At 47.5% G+C, this 21538-nt stretch overlaps 1 protein-coding gene across 6 annotated transcripts in view; it reads right to left on the bottom strand.

Moving 5' to 3' along the window:
• The window catches only part of LOC119433329 (uncharacterized), an 82738-nt gene extending 61510 nt beyond the window's left edge, over window positions 1–21228 (bottom strand). For 3 of the 6 annotated variants that reach the window (XM_049658549.1, XM_049658547.1, XM_049658548.1), the window contains exons 1-7: window positions 20842–21228; window positions 19326–19687; window positions 16963–17122; window positions 15695–15924; window positions 12814–12969; window positions 7556–7897; window positions 2212–2419 (exon numbers count right to left, since the gene is read on the bottom strand). In XM_049658549.1, coding sequence (XP_049514506.1) covers window positions 2212–2419; window positions 7556–7897; window positions 12814–12969; window positions 15695–15924; window positions 16963–17122; window positions 19326–19687; window positions 20842–21216 — 1833 coding nt within the window. In that variant the 5' untranslated portion in view covers window positions 21217–21228. Of the gene's footprint in view, window positions 1–2211; window positions 2420–7553; window positions 7898–12813; window positions 12970–15694; window positions 15925–16962; window positions 17123–19325; window positions 19688–20841 lie in introns of all 6 variants that reach the window. The other 3 variants (XR_007464240.1, XM_037700479.2, XM_049658550.1) reach the window with 2 other exon arrangements.
• Between the last annotated feature and the right edge of the window lie 310 nt (window positions 21229–21538).

The raw sequence follows: 21538 nt of genomic DNA, 5'->3' as shown, positions 1-21538 counted from the left end.
CGCGAAGGTCGCGCTACCAAGTTGGTCGCAAAGGGTCGCTTTGGTCGCAAGGCAACTGTTTATGGGTGAGCAGCTTGCTGCTCAAACTTTCAGCTCCGCGACCAATCAGCGGTGCAGGAGCAGGACGTCGGAACACGCGGACGGTTACATGATGTGGCGGTGACAGTGGGAAGCGGACGTGAACGCCTCCAATCGGCAGGTTGTCGCTGCCGATGCTAATATCGGCTCCCGTTATTCGTTCCCTGGACGCCTGGTTGTGATGGGTCGATCGTCGCGCGACATTCGCGACTCGCCGGTGTGAACGCTGCATTCAGTGGCAATAGGGAGTTTTGGCTGGAGAAGCGTTATGCGTCTGAAGCACATCATTATGTACTACCTCCATAATCGGAGCACTTCTCTAATCACAAAAATAAAGACTAACGTGCCAAAGGAGCTGAAAAAAATTTGACTAACCTAAGGAAACCTAGACATTTGACAAGAGATTGGGTTGAAGAGGCGCAGGCGTCAATACGCAGCCGGTATTGAGAACCAGAAGGAGAGAAGAACAGGGAGTCTGCCATTTGCATCCGGGTAGATTTTTGCACTACATATACGCAAGATGTTTATTGAATAATACAACATCGATGCATACTCGTAAACGGTGCTTAGACCGAATATACAAAAAGACATCCGGTAGATATTTCACAATCAGGTTACGCGAACAACTTCGTAGTTTGTAATGCATGACGTAAAGCGAACTGACAAAAATCAGTTGTGAGTCCCTGAGCGAACTTATGAGTGACGTCAACATAACAATACTCTTCGTAAAAAATTTGGGTAAAGTTGCACAGCGCGCTGCATGCTGCTCTAATTTTTTTTTTTCGGCATGCCTGCATAAAAGAGCACGGTACTCCTGCTTTCCGACCGCTATTTCTAAAACTTTGCGTCCACGGAAAAAGTGCATAGTTACGCACGGCGCACTCGCGAAGGGTCGTCATAATGTGACTAGAATGTGACTTTGTTGCAGAAAGCTGGCATGGCAGACGTCACGATAGTTTTAATCTATACATCCTTCCTGTTGCTCTATTTTCGGCCGCTAGAGCTCACACCATTCATGAGAAGTGAAAGCGCCAGAATAAATATACCTCATTCACGGAAATGAATACATGAAAGATTTCCGTGGCTTCCTTTTCTACTATGCCCCCCAATCTAATTGCAGTGTACGAGAAGTCATGGGGAGTGCTAAGGCACCGTAAAGGGCACACTGGCATGTAGTTCCGAGCGTCAGCATCGTTCAAGTTGCATACAAATAGGTGCAGTTTGCCCGAAATAGGTACTATAGCTGCCCGAAGTACGCAGCGACAACATTGACACTGGACGGGCGGATCACCCCGTAAGCAAAGGTCTGTGTCGCCCCCATCCATTACAGAAAGTCGTTATTAAAAATCTGTTGAATTTCTATCGAGTCTTATTTGCATTCTATATACTTTCAGTTGAGACTCAATCGAATGTCATGTATATTTGTTGGTGATTGCCAATTCCTACCTCTTTTCCTCTCGATCCTTTTTAGAGACATTCGTTTTTTTTTTCCTTCCTGTAAACTCATTTCACCGCCGCCTTCGTTTTGGAGAATGAGCCATCCTGGCCAAATATAAGATAAGGAACTGAAAGTATGAGGCTCAGAGTGCAAAGGCACGCTAAAGAGAAACATTATTTTAGCTGTATTAACAAATCACCCTTACAAAATAACTTTAAAAGGACGCCGCTCTTAATGTCACGCGAAGGCTTAATACGCCAGAAAAGACGCAAGAAAGGAAGAATGGTGGAGCCGCCGCCGTTAATTTCCCGCACCTGCTCGCCGTGACGTCATGAATTCCGATGATGTCTGCTGGAGCCTAGTCAAGTTTTTATCGTTAAGTATGGAAAACGTTGCATTATAAAAAAAGTCCGAAGATTGAGCATAGCAAGTTTCGAGAACGTTTACTGGGTCACACCGACCCAGATACCAAAACAGGAAGTTTGAAATTTATTGCATCCTAATGACGCATCGGCACTGGTGTTTCGACACGCAAGAGTGTTTTCTGTTTAGCGCACCATTTTATGCTTCAAATACGGGGCTGCTGGCCACGGGTGCGGGATTTGGGGAGGCAAAAAAAGCGGTCGCCCAGATGACGCCACGCAGAATGCACGGCAAAGCAGCGCGCGCTCTGAGTTGGCAAGGCGTAGATGTACCTTGAGGCAGCCCGCCGTGTAGACCATCCTGGCTGGGCTCAGAGACGGGAGTCGGGGCAGCCGCGGATCTCTGCTCGCGTTACTCGCATCGAACGCCGACCCGACGACGCACTCGTAGGCCAGGAGGTTCTCGAACACGCCGGCGGTCGGCGAGCCCGGCGGAGGACGACACTCGGCGGGGACGCTGGCGGCACCAGCCACGAAATATCTGCACGGTGTGTAGTGCGAACACGTTGTTCCACGTCCGCTGGAGTGCTTTCCATTGGTTGCATTTACCTTTTAATGCGTTGGCATTGGGAGTGTCAAAGTTGAAAAACAAGTGAATGGTGAAGTGTAGCAAGCCGGTCAAGTGGCAGAGATAGAGATCATCATCATCAGCCTATATCTATGTTCACTGCAGGACGAAGGCCTCTCTTTGCGATCTCCAGTTACCCTTGTCTTCCTCTATCTGATTCAAACTTGCGCCTGCAAATTTCCTAACTTCATCACCCCATCTAGTTTTCACTGTGCTACCCTTCCCTTCGCACCCATTCTGTAACTCTAATGGTCCCCCGGTTATCCATCCTACGCATTTCATGGCCTGCCCAGCTCCATTTTTTCTTCTCCTGTAGGAGGACGTGACGGCGGCGAACGAGCCGTGCCGTCGTTCCTACTCAGAAAGGCGAAGGCGGCGTGCCGAGCCGAATGACAGAGCAGAGGCTGCGACGACCAGCGTCTGAAGCTCCTAGAACAACACTGCGCGTTCCGAGCTTGCGCCTCGAGCACGCGCTGCGCTTTTTCACTTTTAAAGAAGGTAGTCGTTCTTGGGCTACCTACACGCAAAAAATTTTGTCTGTCTGTCTGTCACTCGATTCAACCGCCCGGCCAAAACCAACCAAGCTACTAGCACTGGTCACCCGGGCTCATACTAGTCAACATCATACAGCGCAAAGGAAACCTCAGGCCCATCTGAGGCAAAATATATGTACATAACCGTGATCCGCAGCGTTCATTTAATTAAGAATACACATTGGACTGGTTTCTACATTAGTAAGTGAAAAATCAACGCGTTAGAAATGGCGTCGAAGAGACGCTACGCGTTAAAAACAAGCCGACTGAAGCCGCGGCTCTGTAGCCGGCTATAGCCAACAGTAATAAAAGGTCCCAACAGATGGCGCGAGAGCAGGGCGGGAAATAGAAGGGAAAATCTGTACGATAACACAAAGGGCAGTGCCTTGCTATTTGAGGCTCGAGCCGGTTGCCTAAGGACGAAAACATATCGGAACAAATATTCGGAACTAGATGAGACATGTGTATGCTGCAGTAAAGATCCAGAGACCACTCAGCACATCCTAATGGAATGCGACGGGATCCACCCAGCGAGAACCGTAGGTAACGTGCAACTCCCAGAAGCGCTTGGGTTTAAAGTGGAAGGAAACATAAACAGATCAGCCGTAGAGATCAGCAAGAGACGATTAGAGTACTGGTGGAAAAAAAGCAGGGAAAAGATCGATACGACCTGATCTCTTAAAATCATAGGCAGCGGTACAAGCTAAATTTTTGAAAAAGGTATACAAAAATGCGAGATAAAGAACATGTGTAGTATACCTGATTAAATCAAGCAGGCTAGGTGACTATTTGTCGCCACCCCGTTTCAAAGGGGATGCCAATAAATCATCATCATCATCATCAAATTTGAATTGAATTCAGCAAAACCTCTATTGCATCCATTATGGGAGGAGTGAGAGGGAAGGCGAAGAGCGGGAGGGATGGGAGGGGGAAAAGTGGCGCTGAGCCGTGCTCCCTCAAGGGCTGCAGAAGATAGCGCCAACCCCTTCCTTTCCAAATGAACCACTTAGTAGGGGGAAAAGCGAGGGTGTTACGTATCAGGGGCGCAGAAGACGATCGTCTTTCAACGTCATTGGCAGCGAAGCAAGCAGATATGTGGCCAATTTTTATTTACTTGACAGCTAAGAGCACCAAGCAGAGCGCCCCGCGTTGCATCGTCGGTGGGCGCTACACTCCTAATGTCAATTATAGAATATCGGCTATCCCCGTTTGCATCGCTCCTTCCACATCGCTCTCTTCCTGTCTCTTAAAACGTTAGGCCTAGCATTTTTCATTCCATCGCTCTTTGTGCGGTCCTTAACTTGTTCTCGAACTTATTTGTTAACCTCCAAGTTTCTGCCCCACAGCACCGGTAGAATGCAATGACTGTACACTTTTCTTTTAAGCGACAATGGTAAGCTCCCAGTGATGATTTGGCAATACCTGCCGTATGCACTCCAATCTAATTTTATTCTTCTATAAATTTCTTCCTCATGATCAGGTCCCCTGTGAGTAATTGACCTAGATAAACGTACTCCTTCAGAGACTCTAGAGGCTCACTGGTGATCCTGAATTCTTGTTCCCTTGCCAGGCTACTGAACATTACCTTTGTCTTCTGCATATTAATCTTCAACCCCACTCTTACACTTTCTCCGTTTAGGTCCTCAATAATTTGCTGCAATTCGCCCCCATTGTTGCTCAAAAAGACAATGTCATCTGCAAACCGAAGGTTGCGGAGATATTCGCCGTTGATCCTCACTCCTAAGCCTTCCCAGTTTAAGAACTTGAATACATCTGCCAAACATGCAGTGAATAGCATTGGAGAGATTGTGTCTCCTTGCCTGACCCTTTTCTTGATAGGTAACTTTCTAGTTTTCTTGTAGAGAAGAAATGAAGCTGTGGAATCTTTGTAGATATTTCCCAAAACATTCACCCATGCCTCCCGTACTCACTGATTACGCGATGCCTCTATGGTTGCTGGTATCTCTTCTGAATCAAATGCATTTTCATAATCTATGAAAGCCATATATAGAGGTTTATTGTACTCCGCAGATTTCTTGATTACCTGATTGATGACATGGATGTGGTCCATCCATTGTGATTCAATGCATAAAACGACGTTTTGTTAAGAAAGTAACTCTTTCAAGGGCTCAGGTGAGGCACTAGTGCTTCTTGCCAATCCTTGCATCTGCCATATTTGTATATAGTATCATTCTTTCGCAATGTATTTTTGACGTCCATAGTATACCTCATTAGTCATTGCCACAATATTATTACCTGTAGATTTTACGCACTTTACAGCGACTATTTTTAGGCCCCTTTACAGCCATGCCACATCTAATGTTTTGCCCCCACCTCGTAATTCGCTATTCATGTACCACTGATCATTGCCTTGGCGCTCTTTGGCCACATCTTGGACTTGTGCCAATAAACCACACTAATCAATCATCATCAATCAAGAAAGTAAATGGAGCGGCATTGCATTTATCCGCAAAGTTCGGTAATTAATATCTCGCAACCGGTGTCATCCTGAGAATTCGTTCCAAGTGGATGCGCCTTGCAGATTCCACGGCTATAATTTGTAAATTGGAATATGAACCATGGGGTATTTAGTTAAAAACTTAACTAGCGAATTTTTGTTGATTAGTCGAGTATGCGTTTCAATTTATTGTGCAAGTAATGTCCGCCTCTTCGAGTAGAGACCAGCTCATGCACTAGAATTGTGTTATCTGCCACAGGCAGCCTTTCAAACATTTTGAAAGTGTTCGCTGAAAAACACAATAGTTTTGGGCGCAGATTCCAACATCTATACGCTAGATGACACCCCCTCATAAACACGATCAATAGATACTGCTTCAGACATATGGCCGGTTTAATGAGAGACGGGTGGCGACACCGCCGTCAAGTTAGCGCACCAGCACACCGGGACGTCATGGATTCTGACAGAGTCTGCTAAGGCCTAGTTGATTCCCTTGCAGTAAAGGTCGACTATAAAGGATCAAAGACTAAATATGGCAAGGAAGCATTACTGAGCGAACGCGGCCCAAATACGAAAAAAAAAAAATACTTCGAAATCTTTGACGTCACGCTGATCCGGGATTCCGGTAACGGCGCGAAGTTCAGAAACCGAAACTTTGACCTTCATTTTTTATTCTAATTATCAACCTATTATATCGAAATTAACAACAACGGAGTTTTTCAGTGAATGCTTTATCAGTCTAAACTGAACTAGTGTTTTGCTTTGGTGTCCCTTCAGAGAAAATAAAGTTGTTCATTTACGAACATTAATTTATTATCCGACTCCAGAAAAGAAAATGTACTAATAATTTGCAAAAAAGTCATACGACTTCCCCGCTAGAACTTTATAACGCTGGGTATACTTAAAGTACAGCACCTTTTCCATTAGTGCCTAGTGGATCACCAAAAAGAAATAAAAACGACATAGTAAATTCACGAACTAAAGCATCTTTAAATCGACACTTTGTAAATTAAAGCATAATACTTCCAGAACAATGGCAAGTACCAAACGTAAGAGCAAATTATGACACTCGTATGCTTCGCTTCACTCTCCCGGCTTTGCTTAATAGCCTCTCCACACTGAATTCTGGGATTTCACATGCCAGAACCACGACTTGATTATGAGGCCCGCCGTAGTGGGGGACTTCTGATTAATTTTGACCACCAGGGGATCTTTAACGTGCCTCCGATGCACGGGACAGGGGCGTCCTTGTAGTTCGCCCTCATCAAATTGCGGCCGCTGCGGACTGGATTCGATCCCGCGACCTCGTGCTTAGCAGCGCAACACCACAGCCGCTAAGTTAATTAAGTTAAGATGTTAATTGTTCATGCTAAGTTAAGATGTTAATTGTTCATCTGCAAAACATAGGTACTACAGCTCATTATAATTTCACCTCCAAGTGTTTCCAGTGTGCTTACTACAAAGCGATGCCGCATTTTCTTTCTTATATTCTATTTATGTATCTATGCATTTTTTTATATTTCGTTGTTTACACTATAACCATGCACTGTCGTGTTTTGATTGTATAACGTTCTGAAATGTTGCAGTCCTATTAAATTTTGAGGCAAGCTGTCGTTGCCGATTTTCGCTTATGATCTTTTCATACCCGCAGTAAAAATACTAGCCTAAAACTTCATAATTAGGTTTGATACCTCTGCTTAGTTGATTATTTTCTTAATTATTATTGTTATTTGTTGAATGTGTGTTTTGCCCGCTGTTTGCTGCTCCATATGGGACTTTCATTGGGCCAGTCATGTTGCCAACGAGCGGGTTTTCCCCCGAATCGTGACCGCAAATTTGTAAACATTACGGGAAACAACATCTTTTGATAATGAAGATCCCTGCGCACGTCTGTGTGTATTAGCAAACTACGCTTCTGCCATAGCAAAACTGTCGCTCCGCCAAGAGAGCAGGCTCGGTAAGTCTGAAAAGACGCAAGACTTACGCAGACATACACATATGTAGACATAGCCGTGGACACAGCTAGAGACATACGCAGCCCAACACGTTCGCTCACACCTGATGACGAGGCGCCTTGCGATGAGGTGGCCGAGTCCCCCAAGGTTGGCCGCCGCAGTCCCGTCCGACGAGTAGAAAGGAACCGTGAGCAGGGCCGCGGGAATGAGCAGCGTGCCGTCGGCGGCCACCTCGACGTCACCATCGAGCGGGTCAAAGTGCGAGTCGTTGGGCGAAATGCGCTGCCGCCAGGCCTTCGCTGCGGAGAGCCAGTCTTCGAAGAACGACCCGCGAGGCGTCGGGAACGACGCGTAGAACGCGTCCAGGCGCTCGACGCTGTCTGCGTACGACGGCAGGCCGACCACAAGAGGAGGAGACGTCGAGAACGCCGACAGCCAACGACTTCTGCGGGTTAAAAGGATTGCACGGTCTTTCATTTTAGTGTATCGCCCTTCCTTCCTTCCTTCCTTCCTTCCGGAAGGAAGGAAGAAAGGAAGGAAGGAATGAAGGAAAGGCAGACCGACCAAAGAGACGGACAGATATACAGATAGACTGGCCAGACAGACAGATATGGTGAACACAATAACAGAACACAGTAATTAAAGAACTACGAAAGCGTGGATATATACGGTACTGGAGCGTTTTGTACCCCGTTATCCACCCCGCCACGTCATGCCGAACAGTTGAGCGCAATACCGCGTGACAATATAAGAAGTTAACATATGACATCATTCGAGAGGTCACTTTCCTTAACCCAAGATGGAGCAAAGCAACGAGATATGAAAACGTTATTCCGTTATTCGACGGACAATCAGCGTCTCGAACTATTTCTAAAATTCCCGCACTGGTAATATGGAGCGTGACGTCACGTGTGCGCCTCAAACTCTCAATGCTTGACGCCACGCGTGCACGCGGTTTCTCGCATTTTAGCGCTCATTGAGCACATTCATGCAAAAGTATACAGACCACTGTAAATTCATTTTAAGGCGGCACAAGATGTTGCATTTTGGAAACGGTATTTCCCGTTAATTCCACAGCGTCCCGTTACAGTGTCCAACCCCTCAAGGTGCCTCAATGCCTTATTTCACAAATTTCAAGAAATCTTACAATTGACAAAGTAACATTTCTCTACAAGTTAGTCACATTGCTTTGTATTCAAGTCGTCAGTTTTACTGCACATTGTATTAGGAAGTTGCTGATTTCCTTTAATACATGACCCCAATTATTATATGCAGCTACCCTGACTGTTGGTAGTAAATGAATAATAATCGACTAACAACGTCGGCTCACAAAGCAGGCTCACAGAGCTACTACACTCAGCGTTGCCCATAACGAGCGTATCTCCCCTTCCCATGTGTTGCCCCTGCCAACAATCGCGTGTTCGTAGGCCACACGCATTCCTTACTTTACCCTCAAATAATATCACTTTAACACACTTCAATATGCGCATTGCAATATCCCCATGGCACGCAGTGTCTTAACAAGGCTCCAGCCCATAGTACCATTACAAGTACTCACATATGCTCTCCTGCAATTCTCAGGTAAAGTTTGCGGACCATGCAAGCGTCGACCAAACAGTAGCTCACGTCGAGACTGCCGTCATATAGCTGCCGTCCTCTGGCATACCGGGACTTTGGTTTCGAAACCGCATTCGGCGAGTTCAATATGTGCTCGCAGGGGAGGTCACCCATTAAGATACCGCACGCGGCACTCGCGGTCACGCTGAGTCCTTATGTAACCTGGTTTATTGGGCTCTCGGCGTATTCTTGCGTTCATTCTGCACTGGGACAAGACACCACTGCAGTATTGGACTACGGCAAGGTGAGAAATCTTGTTTCACAGTCTACGACGCAATTAGGCTTACGGCACGGGACCGAGACTTAAGACGCAGTTAGCGAAAAACAGCTCGGCCATCCTGGCGCAGTTAATTTGAGTAAATGAATCGTGCTGAGGCATGTTTCCGACGTTTCCTAGGGGACTATTGTAACTTATTTCGGTTTTTGAGCCACACTGGCCGCACAGGGCGCCGTGTCGCAGTTAGCGAGAACTCAGCCGTGGTGTGTAGTCTAGTGCATCTTGCTAGGAGAAGTTTGTGCCGCTTTCTCTGACGCCAGACATTACTGAAAAGTAATTTCGTTACTTTCTGGGGTACTTTTGAGGCACGCTGGCCGCACAGCGCGCTGTGACGCAGTTAGCGATAAGCAGCTCGGCCGTGGTGATAAAGTTAGTTTGGCGTGTAATGAATCTGTCTGTGACGTTTTTTGTGGCTCCGCAACAACATATACTTTCTTTCGGTACTCACGCCTGTTGAAAACGCGATGGGCGATAGCCAAGAGTGATAACATGGGGTGTGCTGCTGGCGCTGGCAGAACGCGCGAACGACGAACATATCAGAAACTTGTAATTCGAAAATTACGTCTTCTAAAGGACTGAAAAAAGGCATTGCACCCACGCATTTGCCTTGAGTGCCTGTTGCGTCCGTCTCTGTGTATGTCGCGTACCGTCGCGTCACCCGAGGCCAAGTTTTGGAAACGCGAAGTCGCTCGTGTATTTGTGCTGCCTAAGTGCAGGAAATAATGCCAGGAAATTGGGGAACGCTTGGAAATCAGATGTTTTCATATATGTTTGGGATGATTCGGGCATTTTCTACGCCATGTATGTAAAAGCGAATTGCTTTTGTGTGTAATGCCGCCCATTCACCGCTTTCGCACGTTTCGCCTCGCAGTATTCCTATGTCTAAATACCAAAATTACTCATGCTTGTAACATGCTGTTACGTGCTTGCAAATGTAACATGCTTGTAATTTACTTTTTTTTCAGCTGGTACCGTCCGGTGGAGCTCCATACAGGAACTACTGCCTTACCTGCTGGTGTAACAACGTTGGATGAACGCACAAAAAGCGCGGAACGAGCTTTTATATAGAGCAAAATAAATATTTCCTCATTGCACAAAAGGTCTTGCGTCTACTTTGTGAAATTGCACGTGGCACAGATTCGATGGGACTTTACGAGATCGTTCGCAATCATTTTTACTAAATACACCGATTCTGCACGAAGATCAAAAAAAAAAAGAAGGAAAAGAGGGGGGGGGGGGGGGCGCAGCCGGCGTGCTAGCTTGCGTTCAAAATACGCGCGCCCAAAACCGAAACCGGAAGTGATGTATGTGATCGACACCGACCGCTTGGCACGCTGCAGTCAATTCGGCCGCTGGGCCCTATGGGAGTGTCCCCTCTTATTGAATTCCTTTCTCTATGACTTCGGTTTCGAAACCGCATTCGACGAGTTCAATCTGTGCTCGCAGGGGAGGCCACCCGATTGAGATACCGCACGCGACACTCGCGGTCACGCTGAGTCACGATGTTCCCGCGCCGTGCGCCGCTAATCTGATAAGGCACCAAAGCTGACTCGCGTGTCCGTTTGTGATCTATTGCCGAGTCTGGGTGGGCCCCAGTGAAATTAACAGCGAACCCCGTTGAAAGAACTCTCTTCGACGACCACCCCTGTGAGCCTGAAATGAACGCGTCTATAGCCGTGCACAGCATCGGAACAAGGACGCTCGGCGGCAAAGCGATGCAGTTTGGACGAAGGAGCCTTCATGGTCTTCACGCAAGTCTTGCTTCAGGGTAGCGACAGGCGTTCTGAAGGCGTGCATATAGTCCGCCGCTGAAGGATGATTCACACTACGCCGACGCGAGTGCGATTTTGGTCTGCCGACTGATGACGCGAGCAGTTTACAGGGCGGAAAACGCTGTGGCCAATGGTTTAAGGGAAGGAAAACGTTGTCGCCAACAGTCGGCAGACCAAAATCGGTGCCGTATCGGCCTAGTGTGAATCAGCCTTAAGTGAACGCGTCGACGCGCAGCCAGCGTGACATGGCGGCATTCGGAGAGCGTTGCATGGCGCGGCCAGCGAGGGAATACAGCATGTCCTCTCTCACGCCTGAGTCGCTAGACAAGAGTGCATCGATCGCTGTCTTGGCTGGTCGGCAGCATGCTGACGTACCGTTTTTAAGGTACCTAATGCCGTAGCTAACTAAGTTGGGAGATGGGGGGACATTCCGATAAATTCAGCGATATGGAGGGTATATACAAAATGGCGAGAGACTACCTAAGCAGGCCACGCTGCCTGCGATCATTCTTAACGGACGTGCAAATATTTACATTACAAATATAAACATTGCCCCATCAACAAAAACTATATATATATATATATATATATATATATATATATATATATATACTCGTAATTACACGTACACGAAGTCTCTCCCAAAAACCTATGCAGTAAGCCGGCAAAAAAGTGTGAGACGCCGCGCAGAATTTTTTGTGTCCGTACATTTTTTGTGCAGCCCATTTTTAGCCTATGCCGAAATGGAAATCGACGAACCGATGGAACAAAGGATCGATATCAAACTATTTGCGAAACTGGGCCCGAATGGTTCAGAAATTCATCAGATGTTGCAAAAAGACCTATGGAAAGGACGCTCTAAAGGAAAGAACTATGTTCAAGTGGGTCCAGCATTTTCAGGAAGACCGTGAGCACACCAAGGACGATGCACGATCGGGACACCGCTCCAGCTCGTGCGAAGAGGAAAACTTCGATCGTGCGCGTTCTCTTGCGTTCAGTGACCCACCGAATGACTGTTAGAATAATTTCAGAAGCACTTCGTTTGGGAAAGACGTCCGTCCGTTAACCGCATCTTGATTGAAAATTGGGAAATGCAAAATTTATTGCTCCAAGATGGTGCTAAGAACTGGTGAGTCGTGACTCCTAAGTATAGCGACGGAAAGGATGTTGTATTCATTGGAAAACTTCCGACAACGCGGCGATGACTTCTTGCTAACGGCCGTCACCGCCTAAAAAACTTTCATTTGCGAATACAACCATCGAGCTGAACTTCGAGCAGGTGGTGCTCAGGCTGAGAGTGTGTCGCAGCTCCAAGCTCGAGTCGCGCTACAATTGTGTGGTGCATCCTCCAAATACTGTCTCTCTGACACAAGTAGCGGCAGCAGGCACGGAAAACAGAAATATGAGAAGAGGCTATTCGCTCTCTTAATACCGATGTCACACGGGGCACTTTCGATCGCGATCAAGCCCGATCCGTATTGTATTCTCTATCGTGATTGGCTCTTCAGCGCAAGATGCGGATGGGAGCCAATCACTATCCAGAAATTCGATCCGGATCGACCTCGATCGCGATCGATAATGCCCGTGTGACTGTGTTATAAACACGCAGTTTCAGACAGCTCTTTGCTGGCACATGCAGCAAGTATCGCAAGTGCATAGTATGGATGAATTCCGAGATGACAAGTGCGCACTCACTTATTGCTGAGGCAGCTGGCTATCGCATTCGCCATGGCGGTGATCTCGGCCCGATCCTTATCCGTTACCACGTAAACAAGAGCAGCCAAAGCTGGTTCCATGACGTGGGCTACCATCTGCAGGCAGTAGAAGGCGAACGCCTGTCCGGTCGCCGACCTGACGATTGGAAGAAAGACGACCCATATTCAGAGACACTAATGGGAAACATTTCAATGAATCAACCAATCAGCACTAGATTTCCTTTTCCGTAGGAGGAAGCGGAACTAAAACTTAGAGGTGTTGATGAAGGACACTGCCCCTTTCGTTTCGCCGTACACAACAGATGGCATGGCAGACATCATATGTTCTATGCGTTCAAGAGAAATCAAGTACGCGTGATACACATGATTTGAATTAATTTATCAATCTCTTGAATGATCGATCAGCAAATTGATGTTTCTTAACGTCGCAAAACAACAACACATTTGATACAAGAGACGCCTTAGCTACTGTTTAATTTCGACTGCTATAGGCTCCTTCAGAACGCGGTTAAAGCTCGGTGCACGGTCCTTTTAACCTACAGCTACTAGGGTAACTCGACAGACTCCAGCGGAGCTGGAGAGGGAGAAAACATGGGAGAGAAGTGACGCGTCGACGGGCAGCCAATAGTGTTTGCACTCAACCTGCCACCCGCGCAATATGGGTATAGTATACTATAAGAAGCAAAGGGTGGAGGAAGCCTAGCGAGCATCCAACCTCACGCGGTCACACTCAACCCTACGTTGAGGAGAGCTAGGCCAGAGCTAGAAATTCTGCGACTGAGATGAACATCTCATGCGTGAGTCTGAGGTCGAGCGAAGCCCGATTTTTAGGCGAACGTTTTCCGCTGCGGTATAGGTGCACATCTGAACCTCGTGAATCGACGAGTTGGCGGTATTTAGTTGCAACCCTATTCGGAAGTCAATTTTTTTACATTTTTTTAGGACTACGTCTCTATACTCCATATTTAGATGTAGTTCACCTCAGCTATATAACGTCTTCACTTCGCAGGTTACGAAGCTGGAAACTACTGAACGGGCGTTTTCATGAAGCAGCCCGTATCAGCGGCATCAGAACACGTTTACGTAGGTCTGTGCATAAGAAGCATAAATAACTAAATTAGATCAACAAGGGGGGACTCAACCAAAACCCCGAAAATACGGTCAAGATGAAACGTGGTTTCACCTTGGTGCACGTGGTTTCTCTATACACTGAGGTCTTCCGAAAGCACACAACATCATACGATGACACGAAAGTTAAGTGAGGCCCTCAAATGTGATTTGAGAGACTGATTTGAGTCTTGAGAGGTCGAGGTCGTCTGCAGATCTTCAGCGAGCTGCGACATCACCTCAGAGATCTTTGACGTAGCAGTTTGTTCGAAAGAGGACAACTCGAAGGCCCGTCTCTGAGCTTAGTGGTTGCGCTGGGCCCGCTCTATAAGATGTGCGCCGCAAAGCTACATAGGGGGTCCCAGCTAACGTTAGCTAAGCTAGCTGTCCAACGAAAAAACAAAACAAAATAAGATTAAAGGAAAAAAAAAAGAACGGTGCAAGATACAATTTTAAAAGCTACGGTGTTCGGTCGTCAAACCTTTGACAATCGAACACCTTATAGGTATTATAGTTGTATCTAGCATGTGTTTCCATAATGTTCTCTTTTTTTTTTCTTTCAACAGCTTGGCTAACGTTATCTGGGACACGCGGTACACTACACATCAGATGGCAGAGTAGAGAGACGCTTAAGGCAACTTGCCGCTGTCCACCGTGCTAACGCATGTTGAAAGAAATAAAAGGCCATCCGTTGTTTCCGGTGCTCAGTTTGTTGAAACATAGAACTACAGAAAGCAAATGAACAAGAGCACGTCCCTTGTGTCATCTTGTTCCTCTTGTGTCCGTGATTTGCAAGCTTGACCTTTCAGACGATGAACTTTCGAAGTGTTTCTGCAGATCTACCGGAAACTTTCACAGCGAAATTTACTGCGCGAACTCACCCGGACTTCGATGACCGTGGCTGCTGCTGCAGATGCGGTTGCTGTCTTACTGCTAAGCTCGCACACAGGAGAGCACTTCAATAACGAATCGGTTTATATCAAACGTAGCCCAGTCTGTGCAACCCCTGCTGTTAGGCTGGTTGCCGGCTCGCATATATTGATAGAAAGCACAGCGCCTTAGCAACCGCGGTTGAACGCGATTGGCTGAAACACCGCCGGCGACGCTCGACGTCCTTTGCAACCACTGTGAGAGTACGCCGCGCCACCTAACGCCTTTCAAGCTAACCTAACCTAACGTAACCTAACCTTAACCTATCGTGGACGACACGCAAAGGTAATAAGCCTCATGGCGTGACATCAGTGTCGCCGGCGGCGTTTCAGCCAACCGCGTTCAACCGCGGTTGCTAAGGCGCTGCGCCTACTAAATTTTCAATATACGCCCTGGAGATAGTACAATCTGGGCTAGAGTATTCTAGGTCACTCTAACTGGGCTGATCACGGCGATGACGTGTGAAACCGATCTCGGGAGACAGCGTAATCCGCTGCCACGATCGCGCGGATTTACGCTGTCTCCCGAGATCGGTACACTTTTCATCGCGTCCTTTCATCGTGATCTCGGGACACAGCGTGAATCCGCGATCACGCGGATCACGTGGGTCGCGTGACATAGGTTTCCCGCGTCTCGCTGATTTGCCGGCCAGGCGCGTAATCGCTATGCCATAAAACGCACGGCAGGAGATGTAAAAACTTTAGACGTCATTTAATTAACCACTTGACGAAAGCTTCGCATCGTGTAGATTCCAAAACGCGCTTTGGATCTGTGTAATTTCCTTCTTTTCTCCCCTTTCCCTAAGAAGGATACGGATGACGCACCCGGGAGAACCTGTCAGGGATGGCTCCACGAACGGGGCGACCCGCTCGAGCACGTTCCAGCTGGTCCACAGGAACAGGTTTGGGACGGCCATGTGCTTCCACACCGACTCCAGCGCGGACTTGAGAAAGCGCGATTCCAGCACGCTGGTGTTCCTTGCGTACGGAGTCTTCGCCTCGATCGCGTCCCCAAAAGCGCTGGTGCTGACGCCAGTGAACGACAGGTCCTCAACCTATGGCCGGGAGGCGCGAATAATTAAGAGCAGAAACAATGTGACGGAAGGTAAAGGGTGCAGCGTTTACGCATGCGGTGAATCACTTTTACAAAGCAGCAGATAAATTTAGCCTGAGAAGTCATAGGGACCGAGCAACGAGCGATGGAGCGAACAATATTTGGCGTAAAATTAAGTGTCAGGAAGGCAGCCGATTAGAGGGCGATATTGCCGATAATCTACAGTTGACGTTGAGAGGAAGAAATGGGCTTGGACAGGTCATGTGATGCGTAGGGCAGAAAACCGGTGGTCGCCTATGAGAGTTACAGAATGGGTGCCAAGAGAAGGGAAGCGCAGTCGCGGACTGTAGAAAACAAGGTGGCATGATGAAATCAGGAAATTTACAGGCACTATGAGATAGGGCCAGCTGGTGGAAGAAAGAATTATTATTATTATTATTATTATTATTATTATTATTATTATTATTATTATTATTATTATTATTATTATTATTATTATTATTATTATTATTATAAATTTATCGTAGCGGAGAGTATGCTCATTTTTACCTTTTCCATATAGTCTACATATATGCATTACCGTATTCTGAAAATGTAAATGTGAGATGTATGGATGGACGCTATGAGCGTCCCCTTTGAAACGGGGTGGTGGCTTGCGCCACCAAGCTCTTGTTATTGTTAGAGTACCTCAACACAAGACCGTTCACAGCAATTTACGCAGCAGAACTGATAGCTGGGCGAGTTGGTACGTATTCATAGTGAAATATTTAGTGCGCACAATAGACAAGGACACAGTGAAGGGGGACAGAGTTGTGAGTAAGCGCTCGTGTCTCCCCCTTCGCTGTGTCCTTGTCTATTGCGCGCTCTAAATATTTCACTATGGGCAATTTACGGTTGATCCCAGCGTCAACGGGTTGTCAATGCCAGCGATGCTGCTCCCGCGGACACGTACGTTTCTCCGGTATTTTCAGTTTGTGTCGTGCTAGAAGGTCTCCGCTATGCAATAGCTATTTTTGCCTGGCCTGGCCTTATGGCTCACCTTCTTAACGACCATGGGTGTTGTCTCAGTGACACTGCCATGGTACGCAGAAATCGCGTCAGCAACCGCCGCCACCATGGCGTTGTGCAGCGACTGCTTCAGCTGCAACAACTCGACACTCTCAGCCACTCCGGCGACGACCATTAAGTTTATAGTGTACCTGCGAAAAAGGGGGCACGAAGTAACAATGCCTTATTTGTTTCGCAAGACCACCACGTTCTTAAGAGTTTACGATATTTCAGATTCGATTTCCCTTTGCATAGCTATTCGAAATGTTTCAATGGGTTTTGAGAAGTCAGCGAGAGGCCATTACCTGCAGGCCCATGAACACTGGCGTAGAAAGCCGAAGGAAACAGAGCTTTCTTTCACGTTCCACCATAACAGATTCAAGAGTACTTTATTTCAACATCCAGTGATGGTGATTCCTGAGTGTTGTAGGTAAAAAGCCACAGAAGGCTTGACAGAGGCCTTCACCCCATTTGAACACAGCTAGGCAGCAGGGTGCCAGTAAGTCATTGCTTCCGTTACAGACTACTCAATAAATATCATGCAGTAGCAAATATTTTGAGCACCGATTTACTCTACAAAAAGTAACAAAACAAGTTTAAAAGCACTTTGTTACTCGTCGAAAGCAAAACAAGAACACCCGAGAAAATACATGTTGTAACTACACAACCTCTTCTGAAAATATTTATTTTCACAAATTACAAAGCGTTTAGTAAACTGGGCAACACGTGTTGTTATCATTCGTTGACTATCGTTTGCCTTTGAGAAGTGGTTTTTCCCCTTACCTTTGGTACGTGCGCATATTATTTATACGTGTATACGTGTATATATGTGTCTATGTGTGTGTATATATATGTGTTCATATATGTAGGGTTATTTGATATGGTATATGTATTGACATATTGATGAAGGATCACTGCTGTAAGAATGGATTTTTTTACAACTTCTTTTGTATGCTTAGTTCTGTACTCATTTTGTTGTTGTTGTTGTTGTTGTTGTTGTATAGACATATTTGAGCGTTTGTATTTGCTGTATGCCATGTACAAGGGGGGGGGGGGGGGGGCTCAGGTTTTCTTCAAGCAAATTTGTCGCTTTTTGCCTGGGCCATCCCGCACCATCCTGATGTAAACAAATAAACAAATAAAAACACAAGGTAAAAAAAGCCAAGCAAACTTATGCGGCCTTGAAAAATAACAACACAAATTCCGGCGAAGCACACTCCAAGACAAATAGGCTGCAAAGAGGTGCTTCCGGTTCCTGGGAAAAACCCTCTCGCAGCCCTCGTGCACGTGGTAGAAAGAAACAAACTTTGCTTCCCCAAACCACCCGCCCAACTTCCCGTACCCAACCCCTCCCCTTCCCAGTGGGAAGTCGTTCTTTCCCGCACTGTCCTGGACGATCGGGGAAAACTGATCGACCGCGCCAGCCGGAAAGCAGTAGCAAATGGGGCCCAGGACTAAGGCATCTACCCTCTGGTTACAACCAACTAAATAATAAATAAAGTATTTCACTACTATTACTACTGCGTGCTGATGCATACACCTGCGAGGGGGTCATGCCGAGCCAAAGCTGTTGCGCCGGGGGTGGCGACTTTCAACGCAAGACCATTGAAAATTAACGTCCTCAAATTATCTTTCGTGAACTTGAAGCTTATCTTTCTTGAATTTGAAACCGATCTTCAGTGAAAGAGTTCTGAGCTCAACCAATACTGCAGCGTCATTGTGCAGCATGTTTTACATGTTCATCTCTAGTTTAGTAATGAGCATACGATCGCTCGTAACGTCAGGCAAGGATACGTCATTTTGTGAGCTCTCTGTAAAATTACAATCGTCTCAGTGATTTTTATGCCCCTTGGTTTAGGCGACATACAACGACGAGAGTTATTGTTTGCGCAGATTTCTTATTTGCCTGTCATTTACTTGAGAGATCGACCTAAACCTTTCCTTCTCTTCAAATACTGTAAAATCGATAACGCTACTAAAGTTGTCTGCTTAAAAGATTAAATTCCTCAAAACGCTTCACAATTAGAAATAAAAAAAAACCGCTGAGACAATTAGGCCTTACAATCACGGCTTAAAATTGTCGCTGTGTATCGAGTTGTCAATTAATTTCGCCCTCGCGCTGCGATCTGCTAGCCTCCTGGTTAGCTCAGACGGTACAGCGACCACCCCGGAAAGGCGTTAGTACCGGGTTCGATTGCCGGACCAGGACAAATTTTTCCTCAACTGCGAATCGTTCTTTCTGAAAAACCCGTATGGATTTCCTTTGGAGCTTCGTGATGCATACATCATGCTGTCCATCTATAGACATGGGTAGTTTCCCTCGACCCCGTGGTGACCCCGTGAAGCACTGCTTACTGCGCGTCCGGTTGCTTGAGCAGCGCCGTCTTCATGTGGGCTTCGTTGAATTCAACGGCAAGAGAGTGCGCCACGTTGGGCCGGATCCTGAGCACAGCGCTCAGCCCGTAGGCGTAAGCCAGCTCGACGTGCAGCGCCAGCACGTGGTCGGCGGACGTGGGCGCACTCGGTGGCGGGTTGAACAGGAAGAGGTCGAGCGTGCGCATGAACTGCCTCAGCGCGTTGTGGTGAGACCTCCTAGAGCTGCCGATGGTCCTGCAGTCCCGCAGCAGCGTGGCGGCCTTGTGACGCGCCCCGGAGCTGCGGGTAAGGGCGTAGCGTTCCGCGACCAGCCCCAGCCTCAGGTAGGCGAGCGCGAATTCCTGCGTGTACCGGAAATAGAGTGGCCAGCATTGGAGACAGTTTACGGTAGGCAGCTAATAAAGACAGGTTCAAGCCCAAGTAATGGAACACGTCTGGAACCGTCTTGAGGACGTCACTGCGACGTGACGCCACTTAGCGTCTATAAGAAAAGCCAAGAAAAGTACATGTCAAATCGTATTTTTTTTAATATGTGTGTACGAACCTATGAAAAGCACAAGGTAGCTTACATATTAAGCGCATAGGAAAAGCGTGATTACGCTGTCTTGTGCTCAGACGACGTTAGCCCGTCGAGTGGCCAAGCTTCGTGCTGAGCCACCATCTTGTTTGGACAGCAAAGTAGCCTGCATCGTTTCTGACATCGATGCTCTCTCTTCGCAAAGCTGTATTTCACGGCTTCGTCAGAATTTTCGCGGTTTACCGTGCCGTCTGCGGCGAGTATTGGAACACAGCCACAGACAAGCTGCAGAGCATGACGTCATGAAGAAGCCACGCCACTGCCGTCACACTCCATGCCAGCAAAAAAAAAAAAAAAAAGAATAATCATAATGAAATAAAACGAGGAAAAAAAGCGACAACCTTCTATTGGCGTGAATCTTCTCGGAAGGCAAGATTACAAATACGTGGCCAAGTTTTTGAAAGTTACTTTGCGAAGATTGACGTCTGAAGGTGCGAAACACGACGATATAAATAGGGCCGGAATGTAAAAATGTTAGGCGGGCTAGTTCATTACCACGGAGTCATCCTGCACGAATATTACCAGCGAAAGATGTAATTGGACACAAGAGCTATAACAGGCACCTAAAATTGTTTCTTCTCCTTGCGTCCCATTTGTTTTTGCGTATAGGTAACTTGAATCACGTGCTCAACTCAGTCCTAAGCTATATTGCAAGTCTACACTATACCTGCTTGTTTACGAGCATACAGCTTGTCTCTACGGGTGTGCGTCGAAAAATCCACTTGCGGAAGCAATTTTTTTTCTTGGCTAACTCCATGCACTTCCGAGAGTTCTAATACTCTCCTATGGACCTCGTGCACCCTACCGATGGAGTCCGTTCGTAAAGCAGGCAGGGTGAATGCATCATTCACAGCAGGAGTATATGTGTCAGTCATTGCAGAGACCTTATATCCGTTGAAGATCTCTCGTCTTACGCACCCTGTTCACGATGCTTTGCCCGAGCCCGCTGACAGACCCGCCGACGAGCTCGCCGAAGCGTCCGCACACGTGTTCCTCGAAGTTTCGGCACGGCTCCACGAGCGGGTTCAGCGCGTCCCAGAGGTAGTCGGCCGTGGCCAGGCATCCGGGGGTGTAGCAGACGCTGCCGTCGTCGCGTTCTGGCGGCGGCAGCGGCAGCAAAGTCTCGGATTCGCCTCCCCTCAAGTACGACACGACCGCGAAGGGCAGCAGGCCCGCGACGAAGCCAACCAGGGCACCGACGCACCACACCGCCGCCACAATACGCGGAGAGGACTGATCGCGGATCGCCACGTTCTGCGGCTGCGGCGATCGAGACAAATGCGATTGGTACATGACATGAGTGCCCGCCCGCTGAGCCGCATATCGTGACGCGCTGTTTTGGATAACCTGTCAGCTGTCCAAGGTACGCGGACTTTGCTAGCGGCGTTGATTCGGATGTGCATTTTACTCCAAATTTTCGCCGTCGCCGTCATGTTCCGTATAAAGTCTTCGGCGGGATGCAACGCTAAAGGGCGAGCCGAGATGGCTGATGGCTCCATGCGCACTGTCTTTACGCGAGCCTTGTGTTGAAGGTCGCGCAATCTCAAGTTTCGGAGACGCGGTGAAGCGAAAGGCAGCGCGAAGCGTTCGCTCCCCGCTGCCGGGCGCCCTTCAT

This window comes from Dermacentor silvarum, chromosome 11, assembly GCF_013339745.2.
Source record: "Dermacentor silvarum isolate Dsil-2018 chromosome 11, BIME_Dsil_1.4, whole genome shotgun sequence".
NCBI classification, from domain to species: Eukaryota; Metazoa; Arthropoda; class Arachnida; order Ixodida; family Ixodidae; genus Dermacentor; species Dermacentor silvarum.
This window is presented reverse-complemented; position numbering and strand designations above follow the sequence as displayed.